At 41.0% G+C, this 13,187-nt stretch overlaps 1 protein-coding gene across 1 annotated transcript in view; it reads right to left on the bottom strand.

The window, feature by feature from the left end:
* Nucleotides 1-6,118: 6,118 nt before the first annotated feature.
* The window catches only part of PNLIP (pancreatic lipase), an 18,882-nt gene continuing 11,813 nt past the window's right edge, over nucleotides 6,119-13,187 (bottom strand). Inside the window, exons 7-12 of the mRNA XM_058697883.1 lie at nucleotides 13,049-13,168; nucleotides 12,436-12,554; nucleotides 9,462-9,591; nucleotides 8,086-8,194; nucleotides 7,447-7,611; nucleotides 6,119-6,244 (exon numbers count right to left, since the gene is read on the bottom strand). Coding sequence (XP_058553866.1) covers nucleotides 6,181-6,244; nucleotides 7,447-7,611; nucleotides 8,086-8,194; nucleotides 9,462-9,591; nucleotides 12,436-12,554; nucleotides 13,049-13,168 — 707 coding nt within the window. The 3' untranslated portion in view covers nucleotides 6,119-6,180. The remainder of the gene's footprint in view (nucleotides 6,245-7,446; nucleotides 7,612-8,085; nucleotides 8,195-9,461; nucleotides 9,592-12,435; nucleotides 12,555-13,048; nucleotides 13,169-13,187) is intronic.

Here is a 13,187-nt window from a genome sequence, read left to right as displayed (position 1 = left end):
ATTGGTTGTTTAAGGTGAGGCATACTACATTGGAGCACTTTGCTTTCCTAATGCACTGGCTCCTATTAAATGCCCTGGTGGATTAAATTGGACTAATCCCCTGGCAAGATGGAGGTCTAAGCCTTTAAAGTCTCTTTGACTAATTAATCCATTCTGAAGCGATAGAAAGATTTCTTTAAACAACATTGACAACTGAAATCATGTATACTGAATGAACTTAGACCTTGAGGGAATTAGGCAGGGTTCATACGTGCACAAATCTAGAGATATCTTTGGAAACTATGACTTCATTTTTACCAGACAGTTTTCTTGTCTTCATTGTGTATGGTCTTTGAAAGTCACAAAGTAAAGACTGAAGTTGCCAGCTATCATCTGCCATGTCCACATGTCCAGGTGGAGCCAAATAGCTGTTTTTCTCCAGCCACTAAGCTCTGTCCTTATTTTCTCCTTCAATCTCAAATTCAGAATGTACTGATACCTTGTCATCTTGTAAGGGAATAATCTTCTGAAGAGAAGGGTTGGCTCAAACTGGGTTTTCAGAACCCTTTAAGTCCAAAGAGGTTTTGGTCCTGAGAAAGCTGTTTTCTAAGTCTTTTCTATAGCCTGGACACTCACACACATCAACTGAACCACATTGCTAAACATTCCTTGTACTGGAAGAATTTGTCCTTGTGTGTTGTTGTAATGGAACTGGATGTAAGGTTTTGCCTTATCATCAGTCAACTGTTGACTTTTTTTTTTTTTTAATCAGGGATTCCCTGTCTGTGGGATGTGAACTCAGCTGCTGAGTGTAGCCCAGACTTCCCCAGTCCTTCCCAAACCCATCGGTAGGTCCCATCAGTTCATGTGGGCTAACAAGAAAAAGTCTGAGGCCACACAGATCCTGGTGTCCCTTGGAGAGCATTATGCCCCAAAGTCTGAACCCCCTGTCTTACCTACTTTATGAAGGCTTTCTCCTTCCTACCCCTTCCCTCAGCCTCTCTCCCCAACTTCTCTGTCTTCCCAAAGCACTTCATACTTTCTGACACTGCTTTATAACTCTTTCCCTGTCCAGTTCCCTCACCAGACTATAAGCTCCTGGCAAGGTGAGGAATGTGTTATTTATTTCACATCCTTAGTGCCAAGACCAATGTCTGAAATATGGTAATGGAGATTCCATGACTGTTTGTTAAATTAAATAATGTACTTAATTTTAGTTCTAATGAGGAAATGACCAAGCTGGCATCACTTCCAGAGAAACCTGAAAAGGAACAAGGTGGGATGCTGTGGTAGCCACAGAGTGTGCCACTCAGATCCTTTTAGGAGAATCTGCTGCAGGAGCCCAGATGCCACCCATTGGACCCACCGTGGCGCAGAAACAGAGGCTACACTCTGCCAACTGTCCCCAGCCAATGACTATGACACAGGTACCAGAGACCATCCACTCCTACCTGAAGTACAATTCCTACAAAGGGCCGCCTTCATTTGGGGACTCTCCATGAACCTGGCCAAGATTTTCTCAGAACTTTGCTGAGGACTGAGACTCTTTCAACCCAATCTTTCCTTCCCTCTCTCCTCTCATGGGTGTCAGACCTGCATTGCAATATGACGGTTCTCCCTGCCTGCTCTCATTTTGTCCTTTTTTCTTCTTCATAGACATTTCCCTGAATAAATCTTTTGTATCTCTGATCCCATCTTGGGGTCTGCTTCTCAGAAGACCCCACTGATGGGGGGGGGTCACCTGGGTGACTCAGTTTGTTAAGCATCTGACTTTGGCTTAGGTCCTGATCTTATGATTTGTGAGTTCAAGCCCCACGTTGGGCTCACTGCTGTCAGCGCAGAACCCACTTTAGATCCTCTCTTTTCCTCTCTCTTCCTCTTCCCCACTTTTTCTCTCTCTCTCTCTCTCAAAAATAAATCAAAACATTAAAAAGAAAAAGAAGACCCCACTGACATAAGCATAGAAACAGATCAGGAAAAGCAGTTGAAAGAGAAAAGTTCAGGCTAGAATCAGAGACAATGTTCATCCACCTCTGGCTAAAGTCTCATCTGTACCTTAGAGCAGAGAAGTTGGTAATAAACCTCATATGTAACTTACACGAGGCTTGAATATGATTTATTACTTAGAGTTGTGTATGTGACACGTGTGTGTGCACGTATGTGTGTGCATATGTGCTGAAGCGAACTGTTTTGTTGGGTGTAAATTTATGTAATTCATGTGGATTCCCTTCTTCTCAGCTAATTTTTATTGCTGCTATCTTTGTGGCTCAAGATAAAAAGAATCATTTTGAGTCTTTGAAGAGGGATGCATGAATTAGCTTGGATTCAAATGATGTCTAAATAGTAGAGGCAGGAAATAATTATTTTAACAGTTGGAGTCCAAGTTCCTTTTAGGGTAGGATGGCCTTTATTTAGAAAATATTCCATGATCCACTTTGGCTGGAAAAGATGAGGTTCCAAAGGCATGGTCTCCAATACTTGAAAACCCTGGTAAGTCCCTCTGCACAAGATAGGATCAGGAGTTTGGGAGAGGGATAAAAGTCAAAGAGGGGTCTAGAGAAGTTGAGGGGGTATTTTTAGGTGGCGCAGTGGTTCTGGAGCCTGAGGAAAAGTGACTAGTGAGGGGTTCCCAGGGGCAGGTTGCTCATGTTGCTTCAAAAACAACACTCCTGTATGTCCCCCAGACTTCCAGAACTTACCACCATTTATACAAGTGGCTTGTATAAATTAGGGGAGAGAAAAATCAAGGCGAGAGCAGAGACCATGTAACAGCCCTAGGAGATGAGCCCCCGTGAGGGTCCCAGAGGAGTGAGAGGTCAAATCTGCAGTTGCCATGAAGTCAGAAACTGAATTCTCAGAGCTCTTGAGATAGCACCACTATGGACGGGGGGACGAGTTGGATCTGCTCAAGGGTTAGAAAATAAATTTTTATTTGGGGTGACTATACCTGTTCAGGAAGTACCAGATAATTTCCTCACCATGCAGCACCCTCCCATAGTCTGTCGCCATTTAGGCAAACATTCATCCTATTATTCGCACTGAATGTTCCTATAAACCCTTATCATGGTACCATATATTAGCTTCAAGGTATTCGGGAAGTTCAAGGCAGTGGATACTTACAGCTACATAGATAGTAGGCAAAAACATATTAATTTTTTACTTGCTAGATTTAGGGAATCTACTTTTTATATTTCTTCCAACTTTCCTTTGGCTGTAGTGTGTGTGTGTGTGTGTGTGTGTGTGTGTGTGTGCATACACATGCATATGTACACAAGAGTGCTAGAGGGATTTGGGACAAGAAGAAATACCTTTGCAGAGTCTTGAATCTCAGCAGCTGTTACACAAAACAGCGACAAATCCTGGCATCCTGGAGCAGGAATAATGAGCTGGCCAAAGGCCACCAATAGTCCAGCAGACCAAGAGAGACACATGAAAAATTTTACATCACAATAACCTTGGGAAAACCTAAATCCACTAGTAAATAGCGTGCTACCTCAGGCAAGGTGTATGATAAACTCCCTGTGCTTCAGCTGCTTCTCCTGAAAATGGGGAGAAAAGCACCCACCTTATAGTGTATGGTCAGAATTCAATGAGTAAATATGCACAAAGCACTTGGAATAGTGCCTGACACACTGTAAGTATAATGCATGTGTTAGGAAAAACAAAAAAGAAATGGAAAGGGAGTTGATGCAGGTAGCTCTTAACATCCAGGAAATAAAGTCCAGCAAGAAACAGGTTAAAAATCACATGCTCGAAGTGAACCATTTATACATGGGCTGGCTCGTCCTTTCAAATGGTTATAGAACTCCTACCCAAAGGGAAGAAAAAAATTTGATTTGGGGCTCTAGAAATAGGAATATTTCCTAAAAATTTACTGAGACCAGAAATAGGTAAATGATTTGAGTAAACATTTCTTTTAAAACAATTAAAGTGACTTGCAAACTGTTTCGTTATGATGAAAATGGATATCCTTCTTAATAAGAGGGTTTTTCACAGATGTATTTTTTAAGATTAAATTCTTTTAAAATCCTTTGTTCCATCTTGTTACTTGAGCAAATTTGCAGACAATCTTTTCATTCATTTCTTTTATTATTCATTATTCATCATTATCAGTGTGTTATAGAAAAAGTCCAGGAGGCATCCATAGTAATTATAATTAAAAACACTTATTAAGCACTCAACACAATTTAAGCACGGTGTTAATCTCTTTACTGGAAATGCAGGGTTTAAAAAAAATCCATGCATACAATGAAGACACCAAAGTTTACATTGTAACCATGACATCCACCCTCAACTCTGTGCTCATATATTTAGCAGCTCACCTGACATCCAGGTTGGATGTCTGTTGAGCATCTGAAATCTGACATGGCTAAACCCTGTCCTCCCTCCTCAAATCTGTTCCTCCCAGTGCATTCCCCATTTCAGTCAATGGCATCTCCATCCTTCCAGGTGCTCTTGTCAAAGCCCCAAGAATCTTTCCTTCCATTCAGATATTCATTCCCCGCCCACACGGTCCACTCCACGTATGTTGCAGAGGCTGGCTTCACACCTTGTCCAGGAGTGCACCCTGACTGGTATAAGCCAATCGGCACATTCCATTTCTCAGGCCACTGGCCAATCAGAGTGAACCTCAGAGATTTTGTTTGGGAAGATGGGGAGGAAGATGCACTTTGTGTCTCTTAGTGGGTGTGAAAGAGAAGGTCTGTATGGCCCCAGTTGCGGTAAGTGGCCCTTCCTCAACTGGGACAGGAGCTTGCCTTGGTATGAAACCATTAGGCACCATAGACAAGAGAGCACAGGAACAGAAAAGAAGTGGCTCTTGAAAAGGTCATTAAGTTGTTAGATCAACCAAACCTGAAGCTTCCCTACCCCTGGGCTTCCCAATCATGTGAACGAATGCAGTTCCCTATGGTTTATGCCAGTTTGAATTAGAGCTTTATATTCCTGCAAGTGAAAGCATCCTGATCAATACAGATTAATAATTCTCAGAACAAGTCTTCATGTGTTGATCAACTTGCCTATACTTTGGTGAAACATAGAATGAAAAGCATGTTCACATCTCTGTGGCTTTGGCTGTATTGTTCCCTCTTTCTGGAGTGCCCTACCTGTCATGTCCTCTTGGCAAATCCCCACTCACCTTTTAAGACCTTTCTCTTTTAGGATATGAGTGATTGGACATGACCTAATTTTAAATACCTGACTCTAGTGGAGTCATTCATTCTTTTCATTAGTGAGTTGGTCATTCAGAAAATATTTATTTGATATCCTACTACATGCCAGGCCTTTGCCACATACACACAACATGTAACCCCCTTAATGAGAGATATGCAGACAAGTAAACAAGCACTTATGATATAGAGGAGTAAGTGCTGAGATGGGGGGAGCTCTGGGTGCAGCAGTAAGGCAGTGGGACAGCCTCTAATCCAGTCTTAGGGGATATGGTAATGGATGTGAAGAAAGCTTTCCTGGAGGAAATGATGTCTACACACAGATTTAAGAACCAGTAGGAGTTAAACAGACAGAAAGACAACGGAAAACACATCCTAGGGAGTGGAAGGGTTTGTGCAAAGGTCCAGCACCATCCAAGATCAAGGTCCTTTTGGAGACCAGAAAACAGATTTCTAGAAGGAATATGGTGAGAGAGAATGCCAGAGTCTTTGGTTCCTGGAGAACACTGGAAAGATTTTTGATTTGTGCTTTTTAGAAAGATTAAAAAGGCTGCAGACAGGAAAGGAGCCTGGGGGGACCCCACTGGGAGCAGGGGGACTGGTTAGGAAGCATTGGATCTGCGATGTCCTTTTATCTTTATGTGTCATCTTTTCTGAGATGTCTGATTACCCCCAACAAATGTAAAGATGGGAAAATGATAAAGGTTGGTACTTGGCCATGTGCACACTGGGAGGGGATCATCTTGGATCTGGAAGTCTGCCTTACGTGATCAGAATGACATCAGTAATATTAGCAATGGGCATGATGTCAGTGCCAAGTAAACAATACTCTCAAAGCTCAAATGCCACATAATAGGTGTGTAGCCAGCTTCAACAGTCATTTATGGTTCTTCAGACCAACTCCAGAATTTGGATTTTAATCACATTATACAAAAGTTATATTGGAAAAAATGGACATGGTGGCAAAGGAATGGATTGCTTCACCAGTAGATTTTATTAGCAGTAAGGTGCGGTGGTCACATGTCAGCTGCTCCTAACACGGGGCAAGAGTGAGCAGAATATCTTCCCTCACAGTTTCTTTACTACAGAAATTGAACCTGCAGAGACAAAATAACAGAAAGTCAGCTTTTCCTGCTACCCGGCTGGTGTGTTGGAGCATAAAGACAGCCTCTATTCTCCCGAGTCTGAGCGAGAGCCACTCCATGTGCCCGAGAGCAGACATTGGCCAAGGGAAGACAGGCCTCTTCTGTATAGAGGACTGAATTCTCCTTTCCAGTGCTCTCATGGCTGTGCAATAGCAGAGGGAGGTGGTGTCATTGGATGCCCCTAAAAACAGAGAGTGTTCATTTGTCATATCCTAAAAACACCTACTAAGCACTTGGCACGTCGTCAATCGATGCAACTGAAGAAAAGTAGGGTCAGCGGTATGATGAGAAATCAGCCAGAGGGATATTTCTGAGGTCCTGGTGTTACATTCACTAGGCATTCTTATTTCAATTCAATAATTGAATTGAAACTGACGAGCATTACCCATGAGACTAAACAATGCTCAGTTTGCTTGGAAGCTAATTTTCTTTAATAACATATAGAAGCATATGTCAAGTGCCTGGCGCAGACAAGGTTCTGAGAAGATGCCTTTTCTCTTCATCTTCATTTCCTTCCCTGTGGTCTGATGGCTGGAAGGTTCTCAAATAGCACATTAAAGGTTAAACACTAATCTTGATGAAGGACACAAGAGATGAAGGGCACACACACTATATATAAATAAAAGTGAGCTGAATTTTTTTGGTGGCAGTTAGCAACTTGCTGAAGTCAAATTTCCTGCCCACGAATTATGACATTGGGCCTTCATTGAATTATCTTCTAAGGGGATGAGAGTAGTCCCCCCATCCCATCCCCACCATCAAGAGAGTAAACATATTCATTGTCCCCAACTACTCTCCTGTCCCTTTGTAATCTCTCCTTCTCATCCCCTCCTATCTCTCCTCTCCCCAGGCAACCAGTGATCTGCTGTCACACACAGTTGCTAAATGAAATCATTCTTTTTAACTTAGGGTCATGAAGCCGGATTCTCATTTTAACACATGTATCAAATAACACATACCCATCTACAAATCTCTCAAAATTATTCCCTTGAAATTCTGCTCTTTTTAGCAAAGAAACAGAAGCAATTGGGAAAGCAATTGTGACCATGATGTGGGAGAACAACTATAGATTTAACTTAAAGTAGACTTCCAGTGGGAATAGGATTACAAAAATGACGCAGCACGGCAAATCTCTTTGGATTTTTATTACTTACACTTTTCCGTCGTTTCTTTCCACCATGATATTGGACGCTCCCACTCTGGGTAGGGTTGGGTTGATCACCCGGTTGTACCAAATAAATTTAACCTTCTGCAAATCTCCAACATCCACATCAGAGTCAAATTCGTTGGAGTGAGTGCTGTCGGGGTGGAGAGTGCCCCTTGGGAGTTGAGAAGTTAATGGAAACGTTATGTGAACATACAAAAATATACACATCAATATATACATATAGGGTTCTAAAACCAGCTAACAACGCATTTCTAGTAAGGTGACGTTTGCATCCGAATGTGTTAAGTGATGCAGACAGGTATGGTAACTCAGCGGCAGGTCATTTGCCAGCAATAACTCGTATTGCTTTAATGTCATCCTTACTTTAATAAAATTTCAAATATGTTTTGGTCACAATTCTCCCACAATTTAATAAGTGATGACATCATCATATCGTCTTTTCCCGGTTGTTTTGTGGGCAGGATACTTATTTACTGATTATAAACCAGATGCCACGCATCAAAATGGACATCAGTGGTTTTCTCAGGAAACAGCAGAGAAAAAAAAAATTCTGAAACAGAAATGTATTCTGAAATGCATTAAGGTGCAAGGTAAAACAAACAGCTTAGAGTAATATTTCACTCACTTGAAAATTTCATACTGTTTAGAATTCCCTTTATTTCCAAACAAAGTCACTAGCACGTGTCCTGTAACCTTCCTTCCAGACAGCGTGACAGCTACCTTATACCTCCAACCTGCACAGGGTGAAAATATTTGCAAAATGTCAGCTTGTGCAGAAGATATTCTGAAAACAGGCTTAATTGGATGCCACTGCTGCTGAATTTTGAGTAATTTATATATAGCATTTTTTTTTTAATTATTTATTCATTTACTTTGAGAGAGAGAGAAAGCATGGGTGGGTGGGGGGGGACAGATAGAGAGGAAGGGAGAGAGAATCCCAAGCAGGCTCCACACTGTCAGCACTGAGCCTGACACAGGGCAGATCTCACCAACCTTGAGATCATGACCTGAGCCGAAATCAATAGATGGATGCTTAACCAACTGAGCCACCCAGGTGACTCAGTAGTGGCCGTTTCTAAGCAGATAGATACTCCTTTATCTAAATGTTCAGAAGACAGATGTGGGGGCAGGGCAGGAGTACAGAATCATTCCAAAATCAAGAAATTTCAAGTAAATGTAAGTAAGTCATATATTTTGCTTTCAATTTCTTGACCTAGCAATTTATTTTTGAATATTCTAAGAACTTTATGTTAAAAGAAAGCGGGAAAATAGTAGAGTGTGACATTTTCATCAATTCCTTTTCACAGGTCTAAGTTGTCTACACTTATTTAAAAAATTCTATAATTCAGCTTTCCATTGCCATTGGAAATGTATTAAGTTATGGTAACCACTCTATGGTACCAGTCCATACTTAACTAGCAGTTTATGCCATTTAGAGCTAGCCTGGGTCAAACTGAGGAGAGGATTAAACTTTAGTTTTTACAGTGTGGCCAACCCCACTGGCTCCAATAGTTTTCTTCCTCTGTGACCCAGGAAGGAAACCTGGGGGCTGTCCCCATGCCTTACCATCCCTGCACCTTCTAATTCTTACCACCCATGGAGGCTACCTCCCTAAACAGCTCTTCGATCTGGCAACTCCCTTCTATTCCCACAATCTCTGCCACCTCTCTCCTGGATTACTTTTCTGCTTGTACAAAACCTCAGAATTTTCTTTAGTGAAACTTGGAAGAGTCTGGAGCAGAAGAAGCCCCCTGAATTCAGCACCAGAATCGAATATGAAGGAATCAATCTTGGTATCATTTTTAGTTCAGGCCCCCAAAACTCTGTTCTGTTGCCCCCGTTGAGCCCGAGTTACACTGAACATGACAGCTTTTGAATATTTTTCCATGTTTGGGAAGAGTGTTTCCAACTTTTCTGCAGAAGAGCAATTTCACACATTTTCACCAAACATGATAAAATACAGAGCATTAAGGATTTAAGGCAAATATAGTAGAGACTTACGGGCAAAGTTGGTGGCATCACCAGTGTTTAGATAAAATATCTGGCCCACTCCGTTTGTTTTTCCAGGAAATCTGTCAGCATAATGACCCATCTGTGGGCAGCCTTCACTGGGGCAGGGGAAGCACTTGTTCTAGGGGAAATTAACAAATGATGAATGAAGCGCAGCCTCTTTTTCCACGTGTTATTGCAATTCAAACATTCTAAAGCCAATTCTGTACTGATGGCAAAAGAAGATTTTCATAGTATCTCAGCAAAGGTTAAAAAGCATTTCATTAGTTACAATGATAAACCAGTGGTTTTACTGTTCAATGACACGATACTAACAAAAATATTATAGAAATCATACGAAAAGGGAATTTAGATATGTATTTCTACATATATTTTAATCTTGTCTCTTGCCTTTGTAAGTTGCTCAAGTGGCCCCCAAGACATCCATCTGCCTCCAGGGGTTAGAATTTATTTTAGAAAGATTGCAAAAGAAAGAGCAGAGGGGATGAGGAGCTCTGATATGCAAAATCGGGCCCATTAGTAGGATGAAAGGCTCAAAAGTCAGGTTTTTCTCAAAATTTTTAGCTTCCACTTAGCATGTTAAGGTCTGAAGGATTCAGATCTAAGAGTTTTCCCAATGTGAACAGAAAATGCCCCAGTTGGCCTTTAAGTCGTAGCTGTGAGGTTGGGGTGTGGAGAAGATATATATCACATAGAAAAATGTCCTTTTTCTGGGTCAAGGAATTATGGGAAAAAAAGGGAGAGGGAGAGACACAATGGGAGAGACAAACAGCACAATTTCTGCTATGGAGGCGCAAGCCTGCTCCACAATGGAGGCGAGGGGCAGTCTCTTGGATCAATGAACCAGATGGGGACTGGGCCAGAGTCGGGGTCTGCATCCAGCAAAAACTAAGGGGAGACTGAGCCAGTCAGGAAGAAATGGCCAGAGCTATCTGGGGAAGTTGGCCAAACCAGAAGAGTGTATGTGCTGAGACATTATCTGCAGACACCAGCCACGTGCTCATCAAAAATGCAGACCCCCAAGTTCTCCCCTCTGCCTTGCACACACAATGACCACCACCCCCGTGATCACTGTGCCAATACCAGCTTGGGGAGAAACTGATGAAGGGGTCCAAAGGCTGGGATATATGCAAAACTGGTAACATTTCCTTTTCTTTTTTTAAAGTATTTATTTATTTTTAATGTTTTTATTTATTTTTGAGAGAGAGACAGAGTACAAGCAGGGGAGGGCAGAGAGAGAGAGGGAGACACAGAATCCGAAGCAGACTGCAGGTTCTGAGCTGTCAGCACAGAGCCTGACATGGGGCTTGAACTCATGAACCACGAGATCATGACCTAAGTCAGACGCTTTAATGGACTGAGCCACCCAGGTGCTCCAACTGATAACATTTTCTTACAGAAGTGTCTGAGTGGGATGCCTGGGTGGCTCAGTAGGTTAAGTGGCTGACTCTCAATTTCAGCTCAGCTCATGATCTCCTGGTCTTGAGAGCCCCATGTTGGACTCGGTGCTGGGTGTGGAACCTACTTAAAATTCTCTCTTCCTCTCCCTCTCCCCCTGTCCTTTCCCTGCTAGCATGCACACTTCATGCACACGTTCTCTCTCTCTCCCTGCCATCGTCAAAAAAAAAAAAAAAAAGTGTATGAGCATCACTTAAAAGGTCTAAATATATTACTGAATCAGACTAAATTTTAACTGAATGAAACCTAAAGCTTCTTTGCTTGTTTTACCATTACCTAGAGATTGGGGATTTGGGAACAAGATAAAAACAAAGCTAGACCAAAGAAGGGGTTGGTGTTCTTGCGTGCATAAGTTATACTACAAGTAAAACATGCATCTCACATATACATATAGCTAACATTTGTTGAATGCTAATTATTATATTTTAGATTCTGGACTAAGCAATTAAAACATATCATCTCATAAAATCCTCCCACAAAACCTATGGAGTCTCCCATTATTATTGCATTTAGAAATGAAAAAACTGCCTTAGGTTAAGAATTTTGTTCAAATCATTCAACCATTTAATAGTGAAATCAGGTTTCAGACCCTTTCTCTTCATCACGAAGTTATACATCCTTTGTAACTATGACTTCACCTGGCATGTTACTTAAAATTTTATTTATTAAATGACATGGATCACATATTTTTCCTTGAAAAAATTTATAGTGAAAAGAAGAGCAATAAAAAATAACAGGCAAAGGGCACCTGGGTGGCTCAGTCAGTTAGGCATCTGACTTCGGCTAAAGTCATAATCTCACAGTTCGTGAGTTTGAGCCTTGCATCGGGTTCTGTGCTGACAGCTCAGAGCCTGGAGCTGGCTTCAGATTCTGTGTTTCTCTCTCTCTCTCTGCCCCACCCCCCCTCATGCTCTCTGTCTGTCTCTTAAAAATGAATAAGTGTTAAAAAAAATAACAGGCAATAGATATATCACTTTCAAGGTCACATTTAAGGTTTTTAACCCAGATGTCTAGCGAATACCAAACAAGATGAAAACTCAAAATCAAGCAAAGAAACAAAAAACTTGACAATTATAAGGTTGCACAGAAATATCCACATGCCCATAATGATACAGTTTTATAGGATCAGCATTTAAGACAAGTTTTCCATATGTATCAGCATCCTGGAGCCATAGCTCAGATTTCCTTAGACTACTTTTTTTTTTTTTTTTTTTTACTTACACTATTTCTAAGACAAGTTTGAACATTTACCTGATACATACTGGAGTGATAGAGAACAAAGTGGACATTTCAACATTTAAGCCTATTCCTCTAAAGTTCTCCAATGCCTTATCACTATTACAATAATGTCAATGTACTTCAATTAAAAATATGTATGATTAAAAGTATAAATAATGTGGCAATAATATAGTGACATTCACTGAATGCACGTTGTGTCCAGCGAACCATACGTCATGAAGATGTGATGGTTACACAATTCTTCGGGTACAAAGTAGAATCTACTTACTGCAGAGAAAACACTGTAAGAGGCACAAGGGAATCCAGCAAAGCCATCGGGGTTAAGGATGCTGTCAGAGTAATACTTGTAGCTTCTTAAGTGATTACAGGCCACAAAGTCACGAGTCCCTTGGAAATCAGAAATGATTTACACATCAGCAACAGATTTTATTTTTCCAATGTCACGATCAGAACACAGTTGTTGAGTAGATTTTTCTAATTAGTGTGAACTCATGGTGGTCACAGAACAAATCATGGATACGGTGTATTTATGATTTGTGATGTGATCAGAAGTTAAGTACTATTGAAAAATTCAATACTAATGCCATAGCTAAATGAAATGGAAAAATAACTTTAGAAGGAAAAGACTGGTCCATATAGATATAAGTACAACTTAGTAATGCATTCCCTGAATTAGATCCTTGGAAAGTTGACTACAATTACATTTTCTTTCCTAGAGTCTCCTCATGCCCAACTTTCCTCAGTGAAAAGACCATATTTTGTGTTAAAAGTCCTTCATTACAGAAAATGTGAGACCTGTACCAAAATATTTAGCAAATTTAGTAAAATGAAATACAAATGTTCCCCTAGGAAAATCTCTTCATGTCCATAATGGTTTTTACCTTCCCAGATCCCATCTATGTCAACGATCTGAGAGAGAATGTTCTTCCGACATCCGGGCATTTCTTTTCCTCCATTTGGAAAGAAATCTAGATGGCCTACAGTTTGGCTCATTCCAAACCCTGAGGAATTTTAAAATAT

The sequence above is a fragment of the Neofelis nebulosa genome, chromosome 13 (genome assembly GCF_028018385.1).
Source record: "Neofelis nebulosa isolate mNeoNeb1 chromosome 13, mNeoNeb1.pri, whole genome shotgun sequence".
In the NCBI taxonomy this organism is placed as follows: Eukaryota; Metazoa; Chordata; class Mammalia; order Carnivora; family Felidae; genus Neofelis; species Neofelis nebulosa.
Note: the sequence above shows the minus strand (reverse complement) of the source record. Positions and strands in the feature narration are given on the sequence as shown.